At 39.1% G+C, this 25813-nt stretch overlaps 1 protein-coding gene across 5 annotated transcripts in view; it reads left to right on the top strand.

The window, feature by feature from the left end:
* The window catches only part of LOC126329703 (phospholipid-transporting ATPase IF-like), a 613381-nt gene that overhangs the window by 532312 nt on the left and 55256 nt on the right, over positions 1–25813 (top strand). For all 5 annotated transcript variants that reach the window (XM_049996202.1, XM_049996201.1, XM_049996200.1 and 2 more), the window contains 7 exons: positions 184–347; positions 1976–2079; positions 5946–6088; positions 10072–10311; positions 15456–15598; positions 21596–21752; positions 22416–22518. In XM_049996202.1, the coding sequence (XP_049852159.1) occupies positions 184–347; positions 1976–2079; positions 5946–6088; positions 10072–10311; positions 15456–15598; positions 21596–21752; positions 22416–22518 (1054 nt within the window). The remainder of the gene's footprint in view (positions 1–183; positions 348–1975; positions 2080–5945; positions 6089–10071; positions 10312–15455; positions 15599–21595; positions 21753–22415; positions 22519–25813) is intronic.

The following is a 25813-nucleotide window of genomic DNA, read 5'->3' as shown; positions in this document are numbered from 1 at the left end:
AAAGATGGAAGTTCAACTAAAACTGACAGTTACAAAATGATGGTAATTTCTGCTGTCAGGTAAAAGCAGCAAACTCTTTTATTATATTAACATTTAGGTAATGTAGGGAAAAAAGAGTTGACGTTATTTTCCTTCTCTTTTCAGTGTAATGTGTTTTGCCTTCAGTATGATTATCTGTTTCAGCCAGAGATAGAACACTTCTTGATCGCTTTGGCCTTGTGTCATTCAGTGCAGATAACGTCTGGAAATAATGGCATGAATAATAATGACCAAGTTGAAATGGACTCAAAATTAGATTATCAAGCATCTAGTCCAGATGAAAAGGCACTAGTGTCGGCAAGTGCAAGGTAAGATTTTGATATACATATATGCAGCATTGTTTCTGTTTTCAATTCTTGGCATATTTATTCTCAAAGAAATTTATTAAATGATAGTTAATGCTAAGTTGCAGATCAATACCCATTCTATATAAATAATTAATCTTCATTTATGCAGATTTACATAAATCAAAGCAGTCCACAAAAACTATGGTAGCTCATAAAACTGTTTCTCAAATGTGATTATACTTAAACAAATGCAGCATAAATAAAATATGAAAACATTGTTCAGGATAAGGAATTTATGCTTGTATTAAAAGCTGTTTCAAATGTACACAATTGAAATTTCAGTTTGACATAACACTATTAATATCACAGTTGAAAATTATAACATCAAGCGGTGGCACAGAAAACGTGGTAGTTTGCATTACTATTAATGATAGTGCCTGTGAACTTCATAGGAAGTGAATACCGTTTTCCTTTAAAAATTACACTTGGTGCAGTGATGGTTCTGGAATGACAATATTGCTCCTGAGAGAATCCGAAAAGTACTGTATGGTGCTCAAGTCAGGATGTCAAGCTAGCTACTATATGCTCAAATTGCATGCTGTTGAAGTTATTTATCCATAACATGGACCTTATATAGTTGAACAATTGTGGCTTTCATGACCCAAATGTTGCCTCTGGCATCAGCAAAAATCTGCACTTAAGCGCTAAGGATATAAAAAACTTTAGCTTGGCTTGATGAATTAACCCCAAAAAATAATCCCATATTTTTTGGGGCAATTCATCAAGCCAAGCTAAAGTTTTCTGGGCACAAAAATGTGCAGTAAGAGTTTTGTGTAGTGTGAACCCAAGAACATCCTGCAGAAGCCTGTTTAGGGAACTAGGGATACTAATTACAGCTTCCCAATATATTTATTCCTTAATTAATTTTGTCATTAAAAATATATCACTTTTTCAAACCAATAGCTCAATTCATGGAATCAATACTAGAAATGTAATGAAGATGTTGCACTCAATACGAAAATATTACTGAGTTAACAGACATTTCGAAATACTCTTCTGTTCAAATATGTTTACTTTTTACAGGTAGTCTGAAATTTGAAATAAACATTAATATATTAATATGTTAAATAATACCTTACTTATGTTGGGAATACTGTGATAGATAAGAAAGGAAGTTTATATGGGAAGTGTGAGGTATCATTGTTATATGTAGGACTCAACTGTATTGCACAGCAAATAATTAAACATCACTCATACTTACTTTGTTATGTAATGTAAAATAAATTTTATAAAAAAACATTGTCGAGTTTGTGTTTCATTTATATCTTCCATACTTACTGCAGTCACTTGCATTGAAAAGATCATATTCTGCCTATTTGAAAATAATAAAAGGCTTTTTCATCTCTTTGGGCAGTTTGGAAATTGAATTTATATTCTGTGTTAAAAATTTATTTTTCATCTTACATTTATGGCAATTTCTCACCATAAAATATTAAAAAATTACAAAAAATTGTTTGTAATTCAGCGGGCTTTATTTTCAAATCTCACATTTACCAGATATTTAAATCAGTTCAATGAATTCACAGGATGACATTTTGTGTGATCAATAGGTTAGTTGTAAATAATTTCAATTTTTTGTCCCATTTCAGGTGTGGCATTGTCTTTCTTGGAGAAGAAGGTGACATTAATACTATTCAGGTTAGAGGCAAAATACGTAGATACAAAAAGCTAGATTGCCTCGAATTTACATCTGGTGAGTTTGAAGTTACTATTTATTTTTTTATTATAATATGTACAATACAGCATACTTTATGATATCAGACATCTTAGGCCTAGTAGCATACTCTGTTTAAGAGTGGGAAATAAAAGTTGCCTGGAGAACAGAGTTTCAAGTGTAATCGGGCACCCTCTTCTACTATAACCTTTTTTTTTTTTCCTATACAAGTAGCCGATACCAGGATTAATCTCGAATCTCGTTTAGGGGAACATTATCTCAGTTGTAGAGGGAGACTAAGAGATGAATACACTAAGCAAATTCAGAAGGATGTAGGTTGCAGAAGGTACTTGGAGTTGAAGAAGCTTGCACAGGATAGAGTAGCATGGAGAGCTGCATCAAACCAGTCTCTGAACTGAAGACCACAACAACAACATCTCAGCTGTCTCACTGAAACAATTTCATTTGATTTTGTATACAATGTATTATATTTCAGGCTAAAATCTATAAAAAGAAATTGATTTGTTATATTCTGTACATAAAATTACCCTTCTTTTAAAAATATTTGAAATTACAAAATATATTATTAATTGCACAATCTAATGTGAATTATTAAATTTATTTGTGGATCAATTACAAAATAATGATATAATGTGATAAAGATTCTACTTTGGTCAAGAAAGTTTGTAAAATCTTTGGTATATTGTGCGTACTACAGAATATTAGTAGTAGTGGGCATGCCTCTGATGGAAAAGCATATGCTTTTTAAATTTTGTCTACAACAATGTAACTGATGGTTTTATGAAAAAGGAGATTGTAAAGTCAGTGTGATATAGAAGAATGGGATAAGAGAAAAGAAAATCATAGCAACAGATAGTTCTTCATCAGTTATTTAGTCATCAAGAACCCACAATGTTAAATCAGAATTTCAGCTGCAAGAATGTGCCCCTAGACGCAAGACTTGGAGCCAACAACAAGAGAAAATGAAGATAAGTAAAAAGTTTTTCTTTTGTATATCTTACACCTCACAAAACTTTTGAAACTAATGAATACACTTTGAAAAATTTAATAGTGTTGTGTGGGAGGGTAAGATTACACAGGGAACAATGAAGCACAGCAGAGGAAAGGAAATAGAGTACTAATCTGACTGTAGCAGATACTGAAAGTGACCACCATTTATCTATTGTCACTTTTAGACCCCGGTCAGCAAGTTGCTGAAGGTGGGTCAGAGCTGGACTGTTTGATTGCTGCAGTCTCATCCAAAATGTTCTGCCGCAGTTCTTGAGGAAGTAATTGCACGCTGACAGGTCAGGTGATGTGGATGGCCAGCTAGGACTGTGACCAGACTGAGCTCTGCTAACAACTCTGTAAGGCATGATGATTGCATAAATGTGTTCCAAGGTTGTATGGGCAGTTGCCCAATACTGCTGGAAGTAAGTAGATATTTTCCTCCTCTGTTAATGCTCCCACAGATGGTTTCCAAATGTTTGTAATGTAATGGACTGAAGTCAGCATCTGATGAAAGATATGACGTGCAGACACTGCAAACCAAACTCTGACCTCGTGATCAAGCAGCACTCTTTCGTGGAGGTTATACAAATTCTCTGCTGCCCAGAACCTGTGACATAACCACTCAGGTGAAATCAGGATTCATCACACATAAAGAATAGATCCACATCCAGGCCATTAATTGTTATCTCATTGAACAGGCACTCACAACATTAGGGGCACTGCAGAGCATTTGCTAACTTTAATGCATGAACAACAGGTACTTGGTAGAGATGCATGTTCTCATCTAGGTGGAGTATTCATCTGTGCGATCAATGTGATATACTGGTCTCTTGTGACATGTGTCAGGTTGATTTGGTAAGACTCTGAAGTATTTTCTGGTGAACTGCAGCCACATTTTCTGGTGTACAGGCATATTTTGGAGTGTTTTTTGACTTGTTCAAAACAGATCCTGTCTGGCACCATTTTTGGATTCAGCATTGCAAGGCACTCTTTGCTGGCACTTTGACACCATTAAACTTCTCAGCATACAACAGACCATACTGTTGCCACGACTCTGTTGTCACATAACTTTCCACAACAAACACCCACTGCTCCACTGTGAGTACCATAGTCCACTTTGCGCAATATCCTACACCAGTAACACTTTTGACATTGTGGATGGCTTTAGATGCAGCATGGCTCGATATTTCTGCAGGGGACTTCCAGTGACATGTTGAGTCCATATCACATCAAGTTTCTGCACTATGCTGGGCAAAAGAGGTCCAACATGATATTAGGAGGTACCTCATGATTTTTGTCATCTCAGTGTCTACCATTACTTATTATTAACATATTTACTTGAAAGAGTGGTCTGTACATCCTTCTTTGTCTCTCAAAATTGTTTACAACTGTGATAGATATTATATTTCCTAATGTTTTGGCTGAATAATCTTATTGTATAGTGATGGTGAATGTCTGAATTTGTTATCATGTTATCATTGCTAATTACATGTTTGTCAAGGAAAATTAATATTATTTACATACATACATACTTTTTGTTAACCAAATATATGCATTAGTTTCTAAAATTATTTCCAATATTGATTTTCATATGTGTATTTGTATTCTGAAAGTATTCAGTGGAGGATTGCCATCCACTATATGATTTCATATTTTGTGTGAATGAAAATATGCTCATTTGTGCTATTATTTATGGTCCGTAGGACACAAGAACCATTATTCAACTTTGGGTTGTGATATGCTATATGCTTGTCCCACTTTCTGTCACTCTGAAACTGCAAATCAAACAATCTGATGACTTTGCATAACAAGAAAGAAACTATAATTCTAAATCAATTAAATACATTCTTCTAATTATGCAGTACAGTGACAGATGATAACAGTAGGTGATGGATATCGAGAGAAAGATTGCTGTGATTAAATAAGCCATTGGAATAAAACCAATTTGTTAACAAATAACCACCATGTTATAGAAGTAAGAAAGATATGTATCAACACATTTATTTGAAGTATTTTAAGAAGTAGCTGAGAAAAATCACCAACACCACCACTACCACTCACAGATTAGGCATTAGGCCTGTTCCAACTGGCCAATTGCTGACTGTATGGCAGTACAAGGAGTGATGATCTCTGATCATAGGACATATTGGGATGATGCTGCTGCTTCTTTATTCAAGCAGATCCTCATTTGGCCACACGAGGCTGAGTGGACCCCATCCCAGACCCCCAACCTAAAAAAAAAAAATGTGGTACTAGGAATTGAACTCGGGTCCTTTTACTCCAAAGACAGCAATGCTAACCATCCAGCTATGCAAGCATTTCTTTTACCCTTTTCTACTGCCACCTCTGGTCCATCATTTTTCCTGTGAATGTAATGGATCAAGTACCACAATACGTACAATGATGTTACATACAAAATGTTACAATCAAAGACATATATTCTACAGATAGATGTCATATACAAATGAACTTACCTGCAGCAGTCTTCCACACTGATATAAATTTTGTACTCTTTAGTACAACTCTGTTGTGACAGGCGAAAACTGTGCACTTAGATTGAGATTTATCCAGACACCAGCCATTCAGAGGCATCACTCTTCCAGTAGAAACATCTAGGCACACTCAATGGAATGAGTCAAATCCTTAAATTCCTACAAGCACCAATCCATTCCTTCTAAAACTCAAATATGTTTCTTCATCAGAAGAAAGGATAATATGGAGAGTTTGACTTCGCCAGTCTTGGGATTACTACTGAGACAAAATTTGTTACTTCATACTTGATTTCATTTATAAACTTGTCACTTTGCTAATATGCACTGAATTTCTTTCCTTTTATTTCAAATTACAAATGTAATATGTTATTAACTTTAAAACTATGTATATTTACTTTACAGATCGAAAACGCATGTCTGTAATAGTGGAAGATGAGGATGGAATTATATGGCTCTTTTGCAAGGGTGCTGAGTCTGCTGTCATTCCACTTGCAGATGATGGTCCAAAGCAAGAAACACAGCGACATATAACAGATTTTGCTATGGTGAGCTTTTAATGCAAATGGGATATGCGAAATTTATGTATAAAACATTATTGGGCTTCTTGCTGCATCAATTCAGGGTAAAACCTTGAGCTGTCAACATTTACCTCCATCATCTTCATCAGGAGCAACTGATTTCCAAAACTGGTTCCGCTGTGGCCCTGAATTGATGCTACATACAGAACTTGTGTTTGAATATTGTATATAAACAGAAGGAATGTTCACAAAGACATTCCCTAAGAAAGAACAAGCATATATTACTCAGTTCCCAAATAGGAAGTTGTTAACTTTTGTAGCTTTTGGGCAAATCCTTTTTTCAAGCTAGAGTGCACATACACACTCATAACCAGACGCAGCATAGCAGCAGTACTTAGTTTGCATCCACATTCCTTCTGATGTAAATGAACATTGATTAAACATGAATAGGAACTGCGTCTGCTGGGTATGGATGCAGAAGGAATTGACCACAGAATGGAAACAGCTTGAAGCTATGTTGTGCGTGGTTGCAAGGTTTCAGGCCATTGGCCAGGGCTACAGCAACATCGGGGCACCTGAGATGAATGCTTCAGTGCCTACAGTATTGCCTGGGACTCCTGATGTCACAGCACCGTCAGATGCATGGATCCTGGTCAATTGGCTCTCACATGACAGTGAATAGTTGACAGTCACAAATCTCTACGTGGAATGCAAGAGTAGTTACTGGTCACATAGATGCCCCCTTATGCCTTAAAAACATATTTTGGGCATTGTCCACTGCTGAACGTACATAGGCAGCACAGGACACCTCATCTGTTGGGACTGGGGCTACCCTTTCTCAAAGATCCAGACAAGCACAGAAGGTGGCATTGCTTGTCACTGGGAGCTCCAATGATAGGTGTGTGATAGAGACTGAAAGGAAATAGCAGGCAGATGGGGAGGCTCTTCCAGCACTGGCAACACACTGGGTGCACACAGCTAGAAGCTGTGTCTCATATTGGCGTGAATAACACCTGCCAGCTGAATCAAAGGTCATCCTTGCTTCATGTAGGTGACTGGCTATTTTGGTGAAGACACCTAACTAAAAAGTGAGGTGGAAGCAGAGCTAGCATTTTACAGCATGGTTCCTTGAGTGAGTCATTGTCCTCTGCTTTGGAGCTAATTGGAAGGCAGGCTTAAACCTGAGGCCCAGATAATTCTATGAAAATCTGGGACATGGTTTTCTTGTCCTCTACTGTTAGAGGGATAATTGTAGGACCTCCCCCTCCCTCATAAAAGGTCAGGTGTGCGCTACACTCAGGAAGCAGCTACTATGATAGTGGGGTATGTGTGGCATTCTTACAAAGACCAGCTGAGGCATATTCTGGTTTCAGACAGTGTAGAGTATCAGCCCCATAAATTAAAGAAACATGCCAACTGGAGAAGAAAGTATTAATATAGTATACATGACGATAGTACCTGTTCCCGAAAGAACAGTTACCGTAGATGACCATGTAGCTTTGCTAGAAATGAAATGATAATTAAATGGACACCCTAGCTGCAAACAGGTGCTGATGTACTTCATTAGGGACATGTTGAAAATGTGTGTCCCGACCGGGACTCAAACCCGGGATCTCATGCTTACGTGGCAGACGCTCTATCCATCTGAGCCACCGAGGGCATAGAGGATAGTGCGACTGCAGGGACTTATTCCTTGCACGCTCCCCGTGAGACCCACATTCCCAACATGTCCACACCACATCTCTTAGGCGCACTACGAATGTAGTGGTGTGGACATGTTGGGAATGTGGGTCTCACGGGGAAAGTGCAAGGGATAAGTCCCTGCAGTCACGCTATCCTCTGCACCCTCGGTGGCTCAGATGGATAGAGTGTCTGCCATGTAAGCAGGAGATCCCGGGTTTGAGTCCCGGTCGGGGCACACATTTTCAACATGTCCCTAATGAAGTACATCAACGCCTTTTTGCAGCTAGGGTGTCCATTAAATTAGCATTTTATTAATATAGTTTTAGTTAATTGCAGGAGCATCCTTGGAAAGATCTCAGTACTAGTATCACATGTAAATGTTAATAATGCCCAAGTAGTATCAGGGACAGAAAGATGACTGAAACCAGATGCACAGCAATGAAATTCTAAATTCTGACTGGAAAGTACACTCCTGGAAATGGAAAAAAGAACACATTGACACCGGTGTGTCAATCCCACCATACTTGCTCCGGACACTGCGAGAGGGCTGTACAAGCAATGATCACACGCACGGCACACCGGACACACCAGGAACCGCAGTGTTGGCCGTCGAATGGCGCTAGCTGCGCAGCATTTGTGCACCGCCGCCGTCAGTGTCAGCCAGTTTGCCGTGGCATACGGAGCTCCATCGCAGTCTTTAACACTGGTAGCATGCCGCGACAGCATGGACGTGAACCGTATGTGCAGTTGACGGACTTTGAGCGAGGGCGTATAGTGGGCATGCGGGAGGCTGGGTGGACGTACCGCCGAATTGCTCAACACGTGGGGCGTGAGGTCTCCACAGTACATCGATGTTGTCGCCAGTGGTCGGCGGAAGGTGCACGTGCCCATCGACCTGGGACCGGACCGCAGCGATGCACGGATGCACGCCAAGACCGTAGGATCCTACACAGTGCCGTAGGGGACCGCACCGCCACTTCCCAGCAAATTAGGGACACTGTTGCTCCTAGGGTATTGGCGAGGACCATTCGCAACCATCTCCATGAAGCTGGGCTACAGTCCCACACACCGTTAGGCCGTCTTCCACTCACACCCCAACATCGTGCAGCCCGCCTCCTGTGGTGTCGCGACAGGCGTGAATGGAGGGACGAATGAAGACGTGTCGTCTTCAGCGATGAGAGTCGCTTCTGCCTTGGTGCCAATGATGGTCTTATGCGTGTTTGGCGCCGTGCAGGTGAGCGCCACTATCAGGACTGCATACGACCGAGGCACACAGGGCCAACACCCGGCATCATGGTGTGGGGAGCGATCTCCTACACTGGCCATATAGATGTAGATGTAGAGGCAAGCTGGAGGTGGGTGTAGGGCAGGGGGAAATTGACAGTGCTAAACAAAGTACCGTCTGCCACACACTGTAAGGTGGATTATAGAGTATAGATGTAGATGTAGAGGCAAGCTGGAGGTGGGTGTAGGGCAGGGGGCTAGAGGAGATTGAGGCCAGGAGGATTGTGGGGCTGAAGGATATATTGCAAGAACAGCTCACATTTATGTAGTTTATAGAAGCTGGTGTTAATATAGAAGCTGACATTAGGGGGAAAGGATCAGATGGCACAGGTTGTGAAATAGCCATTTAAGTTGAGTATGTTGTGCTCAACAGTGTGTTCTGTCATTTGCGGTCAACTCTGCTCTTGGCCATAGTTTGGTGGTGGTCATTCATGCAGATTGGTAGCTGGTTTGCGATCATGCCCATATAAAAAGCTGTGCAGAAATTGCAGAAGAGCTGGCATATGACACGACTGCATTCACGGGAGGCTCTGACCCTCCGATGGGACAGGATAAGCCTGTGACAGGATTGGAGTAGGATGTGCTGGATGGGTGTATAGGACAAGTCTTGCACCTGTAGATCCCACCAAGAAGGAGAACCTTCAGGGTGTGGAATGAGCCTAGATATACATTTACAAAAGACAACTTAATGTGTATGCTGTATCAACAGAAAACTGCTCAGCTTAATGCTACTTCTGCTTACGCCAGCTACATTTGCCTAGTAAATTACAAGAAAATCCACTTTTTTGACAAAAGGCCACTACTTCCTCTATTATTTTAAATATCTGCTATTTTTATTGTGTTGGTATCTTAATATTTAATTACTTACATTTGTATGTACAGAAATCATAACAAATATTTAAAGAGTATGCTGCAATGCAGAATAAAATTGTGTAATTTTCTACCTAAGCAGGCAGTACCTCTTCTTATTCTTTATAATCTTATTTATAATTTATAGTGCGAATATATATACCATTGGTGAGAGAAAAAACTGTAAATTACAGCGAGGCCTGCGAACTATGGTTGTTGGCTGTAGGAAGATGGATGTGGTTCAATACAATACCTTGAAGGCACAAATTGAACTTTCAAGGCAGACACTTAGCACAAGAAGGGAGTCAGTCGTGGCCAAAAGCTATACAAAAATGGAAAGGGGACTGACATTACTAGGAGCTACTGGTGTTGAGGACCGACTGCAAGATGGAGTACAAGAAACTCTGGAGAGTCTCAGAGCGGCAGGTATCAAGGTAAGGCTAATGAACTTCATTGATTTAATGTATTTAAATGAACTAAATACATGGACTGTGAATGTTTGTAAGTTATTTCATTCTGTGAACATTTAAGCTATGATCATTGTTACCATTGCAATCTAAAAAACCAAATCTTCTTTAATAACTTGTCAACAAATGGTGCCATTGACACAACTGAAAAAATGAAGTGCTCAGATAACTAGTTCTCCATAGACACTGACAAGTTATTCAGTCATACGCATTGTACATCAGCTAATAGAAAAACTAGATTTTGAAATAAATAAAAACACATCCTTAAGCCTTTTAAAATCTTCATCTGGTATAGCTGTGATTATGCATCCTGTCTGGTAATAAAATCATGTGCAGGTTTTGTCATTCATATGTTATGAAATCTATGGAACCATTCACAAGAGTGGACATCAGCATGTTATATTTAGTCTATCTCTCCCTTGAGAGTCTGTTCTTTAAAAGTATCAAGGAAGTTCAAATTCATAATTTGGTCTTTGTAAAGGATATTCTATTAAGAAGGCTATATTCAGACTCATTAACTGAATTCTGTTTAAAATAATTCTAGATTTCATTGAAGGTTTTTCTGGGACAGCCTTTAATTGTTTTGAACAAAGCACATTACTGTATAAGGTGACACACTGGCGTTAAGGACATGCCATTTGCTGTAAGTAACAGTTATCAGATGCAAGTGTAACTCTAATTTGAAATGAGAAATATTACCAGCAGATTCTGTCAAGGTTTGTTTAAATATGGTGTGTTTTTTAAATATACAGTATGATATAGTAATTCACACCCACCACCTTTTGCACATTAAAATAATAGAAATAGGAGAAGTTGTCAAGAGAAACTTCAGATTGTTTTCAAATTTTACTTTGCTGTTTGTCAGGTATTTTTTATCACTGGATAAGTGATCAAAAAGTTTTGTTGCGGCATTATACACACCTTTTCTGTTAAAGAAAACCTTAATATGTAGTACTGAATGTCATTTTTCCTTATGGTATTGTAATTATGTGCATCATTGTTACTTTTGAGCTTCAGTGGATTATTTACAAAAAAAAAAACTTCATTGGGTTAGTAAATCTACTGTGAAGTAGTAGTCAGAATGTTTAACTCCTTAAAGTGATATCTACTAGATTTTAGTGGGTGAGCACCACATATTATTCTTGAAGCATATTTTTGAGCAATGAAGATTTGCTTTCTTAGAGATGAAACAATGAAAATTCCAGGTTGGATTATCAACAACATAAGGACAAGGATAGATTGCTGCACACCAGAAAGAGCACATGACGAGTTGCATATAGACACAACAATAAGACTGTTACACCTTTAGCTTTCAACCAAAGCCTTCTTCAGAAAATTAAACACACATTCATTCACATAATCTAGCACACCTTACGCATATATGACCACCAACTCTGCCAGCTGGGACCGAGCATGCTGGAGATAGTGGTAGTGGTCATGTGCATGAAGTTTCCACCCTATTTGTTATTATTTCCTCTCCATATGTCACACTTACCGTACCTCTAGATGTGCAGAACTGAATACGTTATATATTTTTTAAAATTGTGAGTGAGTTCATTTGCAGGAAACCAGCCAATGATCCTTTAAGAACATTGTTTTACTATTTCTTCCATTTATATGTGTGTGCTTGGATTGATTACAATACTAGTGTCATCTGCAAAAGAGAACTAATTCTGCTAGCTTTATATTAGACAGGAGATTGTTAACACATACGAGGAACAATTATGGACCACAGACTGAGCCTTGGGGACCCCAAACTTGATAATTTATTTTTTCTCTCCAGTCAGAATTACATCCTCAGACTACATTGGTTGAACTACTAAGTACAACTTTGTGCATTCTTTTGGTTCAATGTGACATTATCCATTGGTTGGCTATACTATCAGTCCCATAAAACTTCAGTTTATCCAGGAAAATACTGTAATTCACCCAGTCAAATGCCTTAGATAGAGTGCAGTAAAGGAACTCTTCTGAAACCCACACTGACTTTCTGAGGGTATTATTGTTCCTAAGGCGAGATTCTATACACACCTTCCAAAACATTTTGGAAAAATGATATGAACCAACATGCAGCTTCAACATAATATTATCTTTATTCTAGTTTAAATGAGAGTCATAGGTGCTCAGGATCAAGTTGCAGCCTAAATATAGTTTTAACTTGCTGCAAATAGTCAGCGCAGTGAATTCTTGACACATAATAAAATATTTCAATTGAGTAATGACTCCAAGTGTGTGAAACACACTCCTGGAAATGGAAAAAAGAACACATTGACACCGGTGTGTCAGACCCACCATACTTGCTCCGGACACTGCGAGAGGGCTGTACAAGCAATGATCACACGCACGGCACAGCGGACACACCAGAAACCGCGGTGTTGACCGTCGAATGGCGCTAGCTGCACAGCATTTGTGCACCGCCGCCGTCAGTGTCAGCCAGTTTGCCGTGGCATACGGAGCTCCATCGCAGTCTTTAACACTGGTAGCATGCCGCGACAGCGTGGACGTGAACCGTATGTGCAGTTGACGGACTTTGAGCGAGGGCGTATAGTGGGCATGCGGGAGGCCGGGTGGACGTACCGCCGAATTGCTCAACACGTGGGGCGTGAGGTCTCCACAGTACATCTATGTTGTCGCCAGTGGTCGGCGGAAGGTGCACGTGCCCGTTGACCTGGGACCGGACCGCAGCGACGTACGGATGCACGCCAAGACCGTAGGATCCTACGCCGTGGCGTAGGTGACGGCACCGCCACTTCCCAGCAAATTAGGGACACTGTTGCTCCTGGGGTATCGGCGAGGACCATTCGCAACCATCTCCATGAAGCTCGGCTACGGTCCCGCACACTGTTAGGCCGTCTTCCGCTCACGCCCCAACATCGTGCAGCCCGCCTCCAGTGGTGTCGCGACAGGCGTGAATGGAGGGACGAATGGAGACGTGTCGTCTTCAGCGATGAGAGTCGCTTCTGCCTTGGTGCCAATGATGGTCGTACGCGTGTTTGGCGCCGTGCAGGTGAGTGCCACTATCAGGACTGCATACGACCGAGGCACACAGGGCCAACACCCGGCATCATGGTGTGGGGAGCGATCTCCTACACTGGCCGTACACCTCTGGTGATCATCGAGGGGACACTGAATAGTGCACGGTATATCCAAACCGTCATCTAACCCATCATTCTACCATTCCTAGACCGGCAAGGGAACTTGCTGTTCCAACAGGACAATGCACGTCCGCATGTATCCCGTGCCACCCAACGTGCTCTAGAAGGTGTAAGTCAACTACCCTGGCCAGCAAGATCTCCGGATCTGTCCCCCATTGAGCATGTTTGGGACTGGATGAAGCGTCGTCTCACGCAGTCTGCACGTCCAGCATGAACGCTGGTCCAACAGAGGCGGCAGGTGGAAATGGCATGGCAAACCGTTCCACAGGACTACATCCAGCATCTCTACTATCGTCTCCATGGGAGAATAGCAGCCTGCATTGCTGCGAAAGATGGATATACACTGTACTAGTGCCGACATTGTGCATGCTCTGTTGCCTGTGTCTATGTGCCTGTGGTTCTGTCAGTGTGATCATGTGATGTATCTGACCCCAGGAATGTGTCAATAAAGTTTCCCCTTCCTGGGACAATGAATTCACGGTGTTCTTATTTAAATTTCCAGGAGTGTAGTCATTCTTTCTGAAATATTATCAGTCCAAATTATGATTGTGCCACAGACCTGACTTTGCAAAGAGTAGCTACAGAGGTTGAAAAGGAAGGAGAGAGGTGGTAAAATATAGGAACTGTTAGCTGAGGTATGCCTCGAAGGCTCATGTAGGTAAATAATGTGCACAAATTGCAGGTGTGTCTGGTTGTGTACTGGCTTAACACATAGTTGTAGTTTGCTGATGATAGGATTGTCCCAATCAAGGCTGCAATCGAATCAGTAATAAAACAGGTGTGCAAAAAATTTACAGTAAATGCTTTAACTCTGAATATCCATAAAAGAATTTTGTGCAGTTTCAGACAAAGAATCATGTTGAAGTCCCTGGAAAGGAAGGTAACAAGCAAGAAATCAATCAAACGCTTTGTAAGAATTTCCTAGACATTCAAAATGATGACCAATTAAAATAGACTGAACATGTTTGTCTGCTACTCAAGAAATTAAGTTCTGGATTTTTTACCTTAAGAGCTATTTATTGCCATGATTAGTAAGTTAAATTGTTGACATACTTCATACATTTAAATTGAAAGAAAATCTAGCAATAAGCATATAAGTTTTAGTGCTGACGGAAGTAATTGTACAAGTAATATGAGGAATTAGCAACTGCGTGTTTTCCAGGAACAGAAAATAGTATTCATTACATGATGCATAAATAGTCCTTGCTGTTTCTACAAAAGAAAGAAACTGTTGTGAGAATTTATTTTGCTTATGATCAGCATACCATGAAGTATGAGTTCACCATCAGTTTCATTAATAAAGTGAGATAAATCTTCTACCCAGATACATATTTACTCCAAGATAAAATGTGTTTCTTCTATTTGGTCTGCTGTATATTCCCCATTTGTCATTTGTAAGTGGTACTCCCCAACTTCTCTCTGTAAGTGTAAGTTAAATGGTTAAGAAGATGAACTCGTTGGGTAAGACTTCCATGCTGTTAACCAGCTGGCAACATGGGCGTGTCAGTAAGAAGGGAGAGAGAAAGGATGTAACCTGAGTGTGCATGTAGTTATGTGAAGTTACACACTTGGCCACATGATCAGTGTGCACTGTTTACAGTGAAAATAACTGTAGTGTATTATATATAATAAAATAATGAGTGCTCTTATGAGGAGGATGTGGTTTCACAAATCCAGTTTGTCCAACTAAATATTTGTTGCTATCAAGTAGTAATACTTGAAAAAAGTGTACGTATAAGTATATATTATGTATATAATTATATATTTTCATGCATTGTAGTAGGAGAAGTTTTTCTGTAAGAACACACCTGTATTTATATGACCTTACGTCTACAGAAATAAAATTTATATCCAGTCTGTTTAAGTGTATAGTGTAATCTACTTTGGAACAAGAAGTTATTAAAAACAAAGTGATTAAGATAGATGTAACATACAGTGAAAATTGTAATTTTTCAGGTATGGATATTGACAGGTGATAAAGTAGAGACAGCAGTAAACATCTCTTACTCTTGTGGTCACTTTAAGGCTGGTACTATGCAACTATCCCTAACTGAACAAAGATCAGATGAATCCTGCCAAGCCACACTTGCCTTATTCAGGTAAAGTATATGTGTTCATACACCTTTGCTTCAATATCCTGATAGTTCATTTATATATTTGTGACTAAGCACTACAATTGCTAAAATATGCACAACATGTTTGAGTCCTTGCATAAATTGTCTAGTGGTGATAGATCACATCTTAGTGAACAATTTTTGTTAGAGATCAAATGTTCATGGACACACTTCCCAGGTACAACAAGATATCACTAAACTATCTGTGTCTACTAGCCTGTACTTTATCTGTGGAATACCTATCCCTGTAAATTGGTAGACTGATTTTCACAAGTAAGCCTTAAGAATCAGTGTTTCTAAGCAGTGAAAGATATTTTAGAAGCTTTGTTTACCCTCTTTCATGCGGATCTAGATTGTAGGCAACACATATTGCATATGAATGGTGCAGAGTGCCTATGTTCTGCTGCCTCTCTGGGGCATAACTTCTTTAAAAGATGCCAGCATTGCCAGGTAGTGTCAGTGCACATTTTGTCTACAATGAAAGTTTTTCCCCATTATGTGATCTCACCCTCAATGTTAAATGCAAAGACTTTGAAACAGCTTATAGCCTATATAGAAATTGAATCTTATAGCCTATATAGAAATTGAATCGACAGAATGAAAGTACACCAAAGAAAAAATTTTAGTCGTTCAACTGCAGCTGACATTCACACAATTCAAATGCGAAAAAAAAAATCTTACTTTTGAAAATACAGGTTGCTTCATTAGGCATACAAAGTGAAAAGACACGTCAAAATGGGGGTTATTCAAGAATTAGATAGGAAAATTATGCATTACATCATATCGCGGAGGACACTCAAGAGGAAACTCAGCTGCAATCATTTACATTCAGTTGTCATATGACTTTTATCATGTCATAGGTGGTACTTGCCCTTTTGTGAGATTAGTGAAGCCTTAATAATAATAATAAGACTCAAATGTAGTTATAGGGTGCAAATTTGAAATGTAGGAATAACAATCATAAGGAAACAAGTATAGAGCAAGAAATTAGGTTCAGGTGGGTTTTGGAACCTTATGAAGGTGTTTCAAAAATGGCTTGACAATATAAAATTGTTTGGATGGTGTACTGAGAGAAAATTGTGTGGGATAGGGCACATTTTAGAGATTTGCCGTATAAAATCATAGCTCCATTTGATTGATGGATTCCAGATCAGAATAAAATTGGGAAAAATGAGTACACTCTTTTGCTATTTTGTGGATGAGTCAATAATTTGGGGACTGGGTAAGGCCTGTAAATTAGACACAAGGCATAATTATAAGAATTAAGGCAGTGATGACATCAAGTGTGTATCCTTGAATTGAATCAATATTGGAATGGATGCAAATGGGAACACAGTGCATCAAGAACTGTCACAAAGAACTATGTCAAAGTTTAGCCATTATTGTTTGTTAGAGGGACTAACGTGTACTTAAAAATGGAGTTTGCCATAAATGAAGCGGATGTTAACATTCCAGAAGGTGGCATGAAACTGAGAAAAAGGGTACCCCCACATATAAGCACTGTTGAGTCTGCAGACTATTTTAGTTGTTCAATTAAATTTTGACCCATAACTGGCCCATGTCCCAAAGATTGTAGCATGTATGTTGTATAAATGGTTCAAATGGCTCTGAGCACTATGGGACTTAACTTCTGAGGTCATCAGTCCCCTATAACTTAGAGCTACTTAAACCTAACTAACCTAAGGACATCACACACATCCATGCCCGAGGCAGGATTCGAAACTGCGACCGTAGCGGTTGCGCGGTTCCAGACTGTAGCACCTAGAACCGCTCGGCCACTCCGGTCGGCTATATTGTACAAAAGAGCCATAAATTTAGAACTATGTGGTAGAAGCTTTGCTTACCCAGAAAGAGGAAAACAAAAAGGATAGCATCATACTGCAAGAGTTTGGTCAATATGTTTGTTACAAGTACAGTAGACATTTCCATATATTGAAATTGCACTATATTATATTCGGTGGGAATTTAAGGAGATGGGACCTGGATAAACTGAAAGAACCAGAGGTTGTACAGAGTCTCAGGGAGAGCATAAGGGAACAATTGACAGGAATGGGGGAAAGAAATACAGTAGAAGAAGAATGGGTAGCTTTGAGGGATGAAGTAGTGAAGGCATCAGAGGATCAAGTAGGTAAAAAGACGAGGGCTAGTAGAAAGCCTTGGGTGACAGAATAAATACTGAATGTAATTGATGAAAGGAGAAAATATAAAAATGCAGTAAATGAAGCAGGCAAAAAGGAATACAAATATCTCAAAAATGAGATCGACAGGAAGTGCAAAATAGCTAAGCAGGCATGACTAGAGGACAAATGTAAGGATGTAGATGCTTATCTCACTAGGGGTAAGATAGATACAGCCTACAGGAAAATTAAAGAGACCTTTGGAGAAAAGAGAGCCACTTGTTTGAATATCAAAAGCTCAGATTGAAACCCAGTTCTAAGCAAAGAAGGGAAAGCAGAAAGGTGGAAGGAGTATATAGAGGGTCTATACAAGGGCGATGTACTTAAGGACAATATTATGGAAATGGAAGAGGATGTAGATGAAGGTGAAATGGGAGATATAATACTGCGTGGACAGTTTGACAGAGCACTGAAAGACCTGAGTCGAAACAAGGCCCCGGGAGTAGACAACATTCCATTAGAACTACTGACAGCCTTGGGAGAGCCAGCCCTGACGAAACTCTACCATCTGGTGAGCAAGATGTATGAAACAGGCGAAATACCCTCAGACTTCAAGAAGAATATAATAATTCCAATCCCAAAGAAAGCAGGTGTTGACAAATGTGAAAATTACCGAACTATCAGTTTAATGAGTCACAGCTGCAAAATACTAACGCGGGTTCTTTAAAGACGAATGGAGAAACTAGTAGAAGCCAACCTCGGGGAAGATCAGTTTGGATTTCGTAGAAATGTTGGAACACATGAGGCAATACTGACCCTACAACGTATCTTGGAAGCTAGATTAAGAAAAGGCAAACCTACGTTTCTAGCATTTGTAGACTTGGAGAAAGCTTTTGACAATGTTGACTGGAATACGCTCTTTCAAATTCTGAAGGTGGCAGGGATAAAATACAGGGAGCGAAAGGCTATTTACAATTTGTAAGGCATCAAGGGATCACCAATTTAGTATTGGAGGGCAGTGTGGAGGGTAAAAATCGTAGAGGGAGACCAAGAGATGAATACACTATGCAAATTCAGAAGGATGTAGGTTGCAGTAGGTACTGGGAGATGAAGAAGCTTGCACAGGATAGAGTAGCATGGAGAGCTGCATCAAATCAGTCTCAGGACTGAAGACCACAACAACAACATATTCAGTTCTCTGTTATTTCTCGGATCCACACATGGTGCAGCAGTCTTTGCTGCACTTGTAATGATGTCAAGTGCAACAGTACACTCCTTGTCATCACACAAACCCCATAAGGAATACCGCAGAATATAAATAGAACTATCACAACAGAATGTGCTCTATAACAAACCATACATGATAAGGACTGTTCCAACCCTTGAAATGTTCTTCGTACTTAGTTTTATCAAAACAAACAACTATGTACACTAGTTCATTTATACATCAAGCTGGTACAGGATTGTCCTATTAATCAAATGGTTCCCTTTCTTGAAATTGTTACCAACAAAATAACAGAAAGTCTCATACCCTCTGACTTGCCACCCCATATCAATGGACAAGCATCAAGACAAATAATAAATTAATATGAAAACAGTTGGACTGTTGTCCAGTATACTTTTTTTTTTACTATCATACCAAGGGACCAAATAGGCAATTAAGAAAACAAATAAAATAGATAGCTCATTCATCCTATGAAATATTTAAACTCCATTTTGTATTTGGTAGTATTCTGATCAAATAGTTTTTTTTAATGGTTATTAAAGTGTTTCGCATCAATCCTAAAATGTCTATATTTAAAATTAGTATAATAACACAAAACATATTTTTCCAATTATATTACAGTAGTGTCTAATACCCAGCATACAAAACTTACTCAAACTACAGCTGCCTTCCTATATAAACCCTCCCCAGGTGTGGTTAGGAAAGGAAAGAAAAAAAAATCCCGTATAAAACTTAACATTACAGTGTAATAAATTCTTACTCTATAATCCAAAGCAAAATTTTAAGTTCAGTATTTATTATTTAAGTATTGTTGCACTGAATTGTGTGACTATTATATAATGCATGTATTGTGCAGTATTATTACTAACCACGTCCGCCCCCAGTAGCTGAGTGGTCAGTGCAACAGACTGTCAATCCAAAGGGTCCGGGTTCGATTCCCGGCTGGGTCAGAGATTTTCTCCACTCAGGGACTGGGTGTTGTGTTGTCCTAATCATCATAATTTCATCCCCATTGGTGCGCAAGTCGCCGAAGCGGCGTCAAATCGAAAGACTTGCACCAGGTGAACGGTCTACCAGACGGGAGGCCCTTGTCACACGACATTTCATTTCATTACTAACCACTGTAATAACACCTCTGATAATTCCTGCTACCAGAGCCTGTACTAATAGAAATTTCACAAAATTAGCTATACCTTAGAAATTCCTCATGCAAGGATAACAGGTGCAAAACCCCCAACACTACCAAAAGTCTTCCTTTTCCCAGAGCTTTTATTCCAATCCACAATTGTCATCATTTGGGTAAAAATCATTTTAGAAAAATTTAAAATAGATTGCTTGTTCACTGCCCAACTTAATATTGCATTTACATATAAGATGTGGAATATACTTCTTATACAACACATTTTGAACAAGGTGATTTCTATTTGTTGTTATTGTCCCATTCAATTAAAAATGGTATTAAATATTGAATGTTATACATGCCTTTATCTTTCTGTGTATCTAGGACAGTTGATATTTCTATTACTGCTGTCAGGTATGGCATTTAAATCAGCAGAAGTAGCTTGTGGCTTTCTCACTTTTAATGCTTTTCTTATGATTTTTAACTAAAACTAAACCTCCCATCTTGTATGGCATTGGGGTTCCACTTTCCCATTTCTTCTGTCTTTCCTCTGCCTCCTGTGTTAGGAATGCCTTAAATTTATTATATGCTACTGGTTGAATATTAGCATTCTGTTCTGGCCATTCAACCCACCTCAGAATTTGTTCTCCTTCTACTCGTCCCCCTACAGGCTTTTGCAATGGAGTGTGGCAGCTCATTCAGTACATTTTCAAATTCTTTTACTAGTTTCATCCACCTTGAATGTCCATTCACATAACAGGTTCTGCATAACCTGTGTAGCTCATGCATGACTGTTTCAAAGGAATTGCATATTTAATGTCTGCTTGTGTCTGTATATGTATGGATGGATATGTGGGTGTGTGAGCGAGTATATACCTATCCTTTTTTCCCCCTAAGGTAAGTCTTTCCGCTCCCGGGATTGGAATGACTCCTTACCCTCTCCCTTAAAACCCCCATCCTTTCATCTTTCCTTTTCCTTCCCTCTTTCCTGACGAAGTAACCGCCGGTTGCGAAAGCTCATAATTTTGTGTGTGTGTGTTTGTGTATTATTTTATTGTGCCTGTCTACCGGTGCTTTCCCGCTTGGTAAGTCTTGGATTCTTTGTTTTTAATATATTTTTAATTTGTTAGTTTTTTATGTCTTGTGTGCTTCCTTTTTCATGAAGTAGATCAACTATAGTATTGTTTCAGCTGTGGTGAATTGTGTTGCTCCACATTCTCCATATTCTGAACATAATTTTGCAAATTCTTTTTGTTTTACTCTGCCTCTGGCTTTAACCATTTCTGTGGAAATACCGCCATCTTTTGGCATCTTTCCTTTCATCATACTTTAAACAACTTTATACCTGTCATCTGGTACAAATGTTTTTATTGCTAACCATCCTGGAGAACAAAAAACTTTAATGAAATCTTTCATTGCTTGTACAATTTTCTCTCTGTTGTTATTTTCTGTGTGTAAAGTCTATTAAATAGAGTTCTTGTCCTTGTAATCATCTGATAGTTTTACAATCTGCTTCACAGGGCACAAATTTATGCTGAAAGACATAAACAATTTGGACTGGTTGTTGATGGAGTGAGCCTGAGGTATGCCCTTAGACACCCAGAAACTTTTAGAGAAATATGTACAGCATGTACTGCAGTTATCTGCTGCAGGATGTCACCCCTGCAGAAGTGTGAGGTATAATAAATTAATCTCTAAAATGATATGATATTGGCTATGGTTCCATTTTCACGTACTGTTAAGTAATTACATGTAGTATTTATTATCATCAGTTTATGTTTAATTGTGTAAACATGAATGCAGAATATAGTAAGTTCTCTGTATGACTTCATGGTCTTAAATTGTACTCACACAGAACATGCTATCCTTATTTTACCTCATATGGAAATGAGTGTACGATAGTGTGTGTGTGTGTGTGTGTGTGTGTGTGTGTGTGTGTGTGTGTGTGTGTCAAAGTTAGGAAAAGTATGAATGATAATTACTTTGATGACTTCTGTTCCCAATATCCATACCCTATCCCTAGCAATGACCACCTTCTCTACCCAACAAGAATGACATAGTTAATCCTATTTTGAGTATATATTTTTATCTAATTGATTATGATCTGCTTGCTGACAGACATACCAGTAATTTGTACAGCTGACACTTTTGCCACATTAAGCCATTTTAGGATTAATGTTTTGGTGACATAAGAAATGCAGGAAATTTATATCAATAGATACTTATTCATTTATCCATCATTAGATACATATAATAAGATATACTCAAATTAGTTCACATAGAATGAAAGTACATTTTATTTAAATTATCCCAGAAATTATTTTAATCATTGGTTTCTAGGTTGTGCAGTTAATGAAATATTCTCCTATGAAACCTGTCACAGCTGCAATAGGTGATGGTGCTAATGACGTTTCCATGATACAGGAAGCACATGTGGGAATTGGTAAGGATATCTTCCAACTAGTTGTTCTATGATCTTAAATATATGCAAATACTGCATGCTGTTCATTTTTTTTATTAGCAGCTGCTATTTCACGTATTTTCTAAGTGATATCTGTTTTTAAATCATTAAGTAAGCATTTTAAAGAATGAGTGATGGTTATCACTTGCAAAACATATATACAATATACTGTTGTCCAATGTTTAAGTAAATTTGAGGAAGATGAAAATCGAAAGAGAAAAAGTGAGCTATGATTGTCAATGGCTGCCAGGAATTGCATACAAACCAGAAATGTACATTGTGATAGGAAAGACACTACATCACAAGTCAATATCTCAGTTCTGTTTGTGTATTCACTGTGAGCAGAGTGTAGTGCTTTGTCTAAGTTCATGATCTAATATAACAGACACCTAGTTTGGACCTATATTACAAGGCAGAGTCCCTTGACATCGTGAAACAAATCAGAAACAGACCAAAAGCCCTTCCATGATGAAAGTGCACAAACTATAATTTCAACGGGGTGTGACGTTTCCAAAAAATTGCAATAAATGTTCATCACTGACTAATATAAGGTTGATCAACACTAACCACTGCACAACATGATCAACATCTGGCATTAACAGTACAATGAAATACAATTATTTCTGGAGGAAGATGCTCAGCAAACCTTGCCAGATAGCTGATCACATTAAAGCACCTCATTCTGGGACTCTGGGAGGTGTGCCAGACCTGGACTGAATATGCCACACTAATCAACAATGGGGCTGGCAGTGTACCAGCTGACCTGGATGTGGTTTTTAGACAGTTTTCCATATCAACCTAGGGGTAAATACCGAGCTAGTTTTAAACATGTCCTGCCTGAGATACACATTGTGCAAACACTTTGTAGCATAATATCACATTTAACCATTCTAGATGCAGAAAGAATGAGCACACATGGATGGAGGGGGGGGGGGGAGGTTGGTAGTAAGTTTAACCCCATTTAAATAATAGCCTAAAGCAGGAGGAAGGAAGAAAGGCAGGAAGGATAGCCAGCAAATCTTACAGTTATTTAAGGAGTTGCAGGTTCGTGCTAAATTGTGTACCATAGCCTTGCTTTGTGCTCGACATTCCACTCAGGGGAAAGGGAGAGGGGAGAGGGAGGGAGGGAGGAAGGAAGAGAGAGAGAGAGAGAGAGAGAGAGAGAGAGAGAGAGATGATGATGATGATGATAATGCAGAGACAAACTCATTTACTGAGAAATCAGGCATATCAGTATGTAACTGCAAATGAATGAATGGAGGAATGTACTCTTCTCAGATGAATTCTGGTTCTGATTTCAGAATGATTCTCATTGTGCATTTGATTGGAGGGATACTTGGAGTTAGGAGGGCTCGTGCAAAACAAGCTGGCTCCTCACAGTAACGTTTTTGTCATTCTGAGTGCTGGGTGAGTTCATTCTTTTGAACCAAAGGGGCAGTCACTTAAGATGACTGTCATCCATTAACCTGCACACTCAAAGCCTTCTTGTCACTTTTTTTTTTTTTTTTTTTTTTTTTTTTTTTTTTTACTACGTAGTGTGGCACTGCAATCTCCAAGCATTGCAGAGGCAGGGAAAGTTCTTCATAATCAGGAAAGTGTGATTATGTGTAATGCCACTGAATTTATGTCAAACAAAGAAGCAAACAAGAAAGCAAAAATACCATTAAAAGTGTGCTTCAGAGGATTTCAGAAACCACAAACTTACAGCTGCACAATAAAGATAATAAAAGAGGGAGAAAACATAGCTACATGTACATGTAATTGTCAGCACCATGTGTGGCTATTTCATTTCAAGTACTCTAGTGAGAAACTATTGACTTTGAGTGTCTATATTTGTCGAATTATTGTTCATATTCTCACAACCTGTTAATATGCTCATTTGCATATTTTCTAGCTGTAGCTTACACATTATGTGAGATACGCATTTGTGCATAGGCTTCAGCTGTTAAACTGCACCTCCCCTAACACATGATGGTCATTCACAATGCACCCACCATTATCGTTGCGCCTCCCTAACAAAATTGTTTGTGAAAGTATGGGTCAAGTTATTTAGTGTGTTCTCAACATTGTGGAAAGATAAATTCATTCATGCCCTTAATGCATGGAGCTACTGATATGAATGCATTTACACATGCAACTTTTCAGAATTTCATTTAGCTCATGCTTCCTTTTAAGGGATGATAATCCCCATCCCCACAAAGCAACACTGATAAATGAATTTTCACACATGAAGATATCTGCCATATACACTGGCCAGCATGGTCTGCTGCTCTCAGTCCAATAGAGCAGGGATGGGGAGACTTTTATCTTTTTGTGCCAGTTTCAGAGTTCTTGGTTATGCAGTGGGCCAGTATCCAAGCCATGCTGATGATCTAACTACAGAGAGGCAGCTCATGCCAGTCAGGGAGGAAAATGTTATGAAAGTGTATGTAAAACACTCTCGAGGCTCTGCTTCAAAGGAGGAAGCTAGATTCTAAGAGGAGTGGGCAGCTTGGGTTGATGACATACTTCTACCTAAAGCATCTCAGAAGAGGCTATTAGATGAGGTTGTTGTTGTTGTTGTTGTGGTCTTCAGTCCTGAGACTGGTTTGATGCATCTCTCCATGCTACTCTATCCTGTGCAAGCTTCTTCATCTCCCAGTACTTACTGCAACCTACGTCCTTCTGAATCTGCTTAGTGTATTCATCTCTTGGTCTCCCTCTATGATTTTTAACCTCCACACTGCCCTCCAATGCTAAATTTGTGATCCCTTGATGCCTCAGAACGTGTCCTAACAACCAGTCCCTTCTTCTTGTCAAGTTGTGCCATAAACTCCTCTTCTCCCCAATTCTATTCAATACCTTCTCATTAGTTAAGTGATCTACCCGTCTAATCTTCAGCATTCTTCTGTAGCACCACATTTCAAAAGCTTCTATTCTCTTCTTGTCCAAACTATTTATTGTCCATGTTTCACTTCCATACATGGCTACACTCCATACAAATACTTTCAGAAACGACTTCCTGACACTTAAATCAACACTCGATGTTAACAAATTTCTCTTCTTCAGAAACACTTTCCTTGCCATTGCCAGTCTACTTTTTATATCCTCTCTACCTCGACCATCATCAGTTATTTTGCTCCCCAAATAGCAAATCTCCTTTACTACTTTAAGTGTCTCATTTCCTAATCTAATTCTCTCAGCATCACCCAGCTTAATTCGACTACATTCCATTTTCCTCGTTTTGCTTTTGTTGATGTTCATCTTATATCCTCCTTTCAAGACACTGTCCATTCCA

Source organism: Schistocerca gregaria, chromosome 2 (assembly GCF_023897955.1).
Source record: "Schistocerca gregaria isolate iqSchGreg1 chromosome 2, iqSchGreg1.2, whole genome shotgun sequence".
NCBI classification, from domain to species: domain Eukaryota; kingdom Metazoa; phylum Arthropoda; class Insecta; order Orthoptera; family Acrididae; genus Schistocerca; species Schistocerca gregaria.
This window is presented reverse-complemented; position numbering and strand designations above follow the sequence as displayed.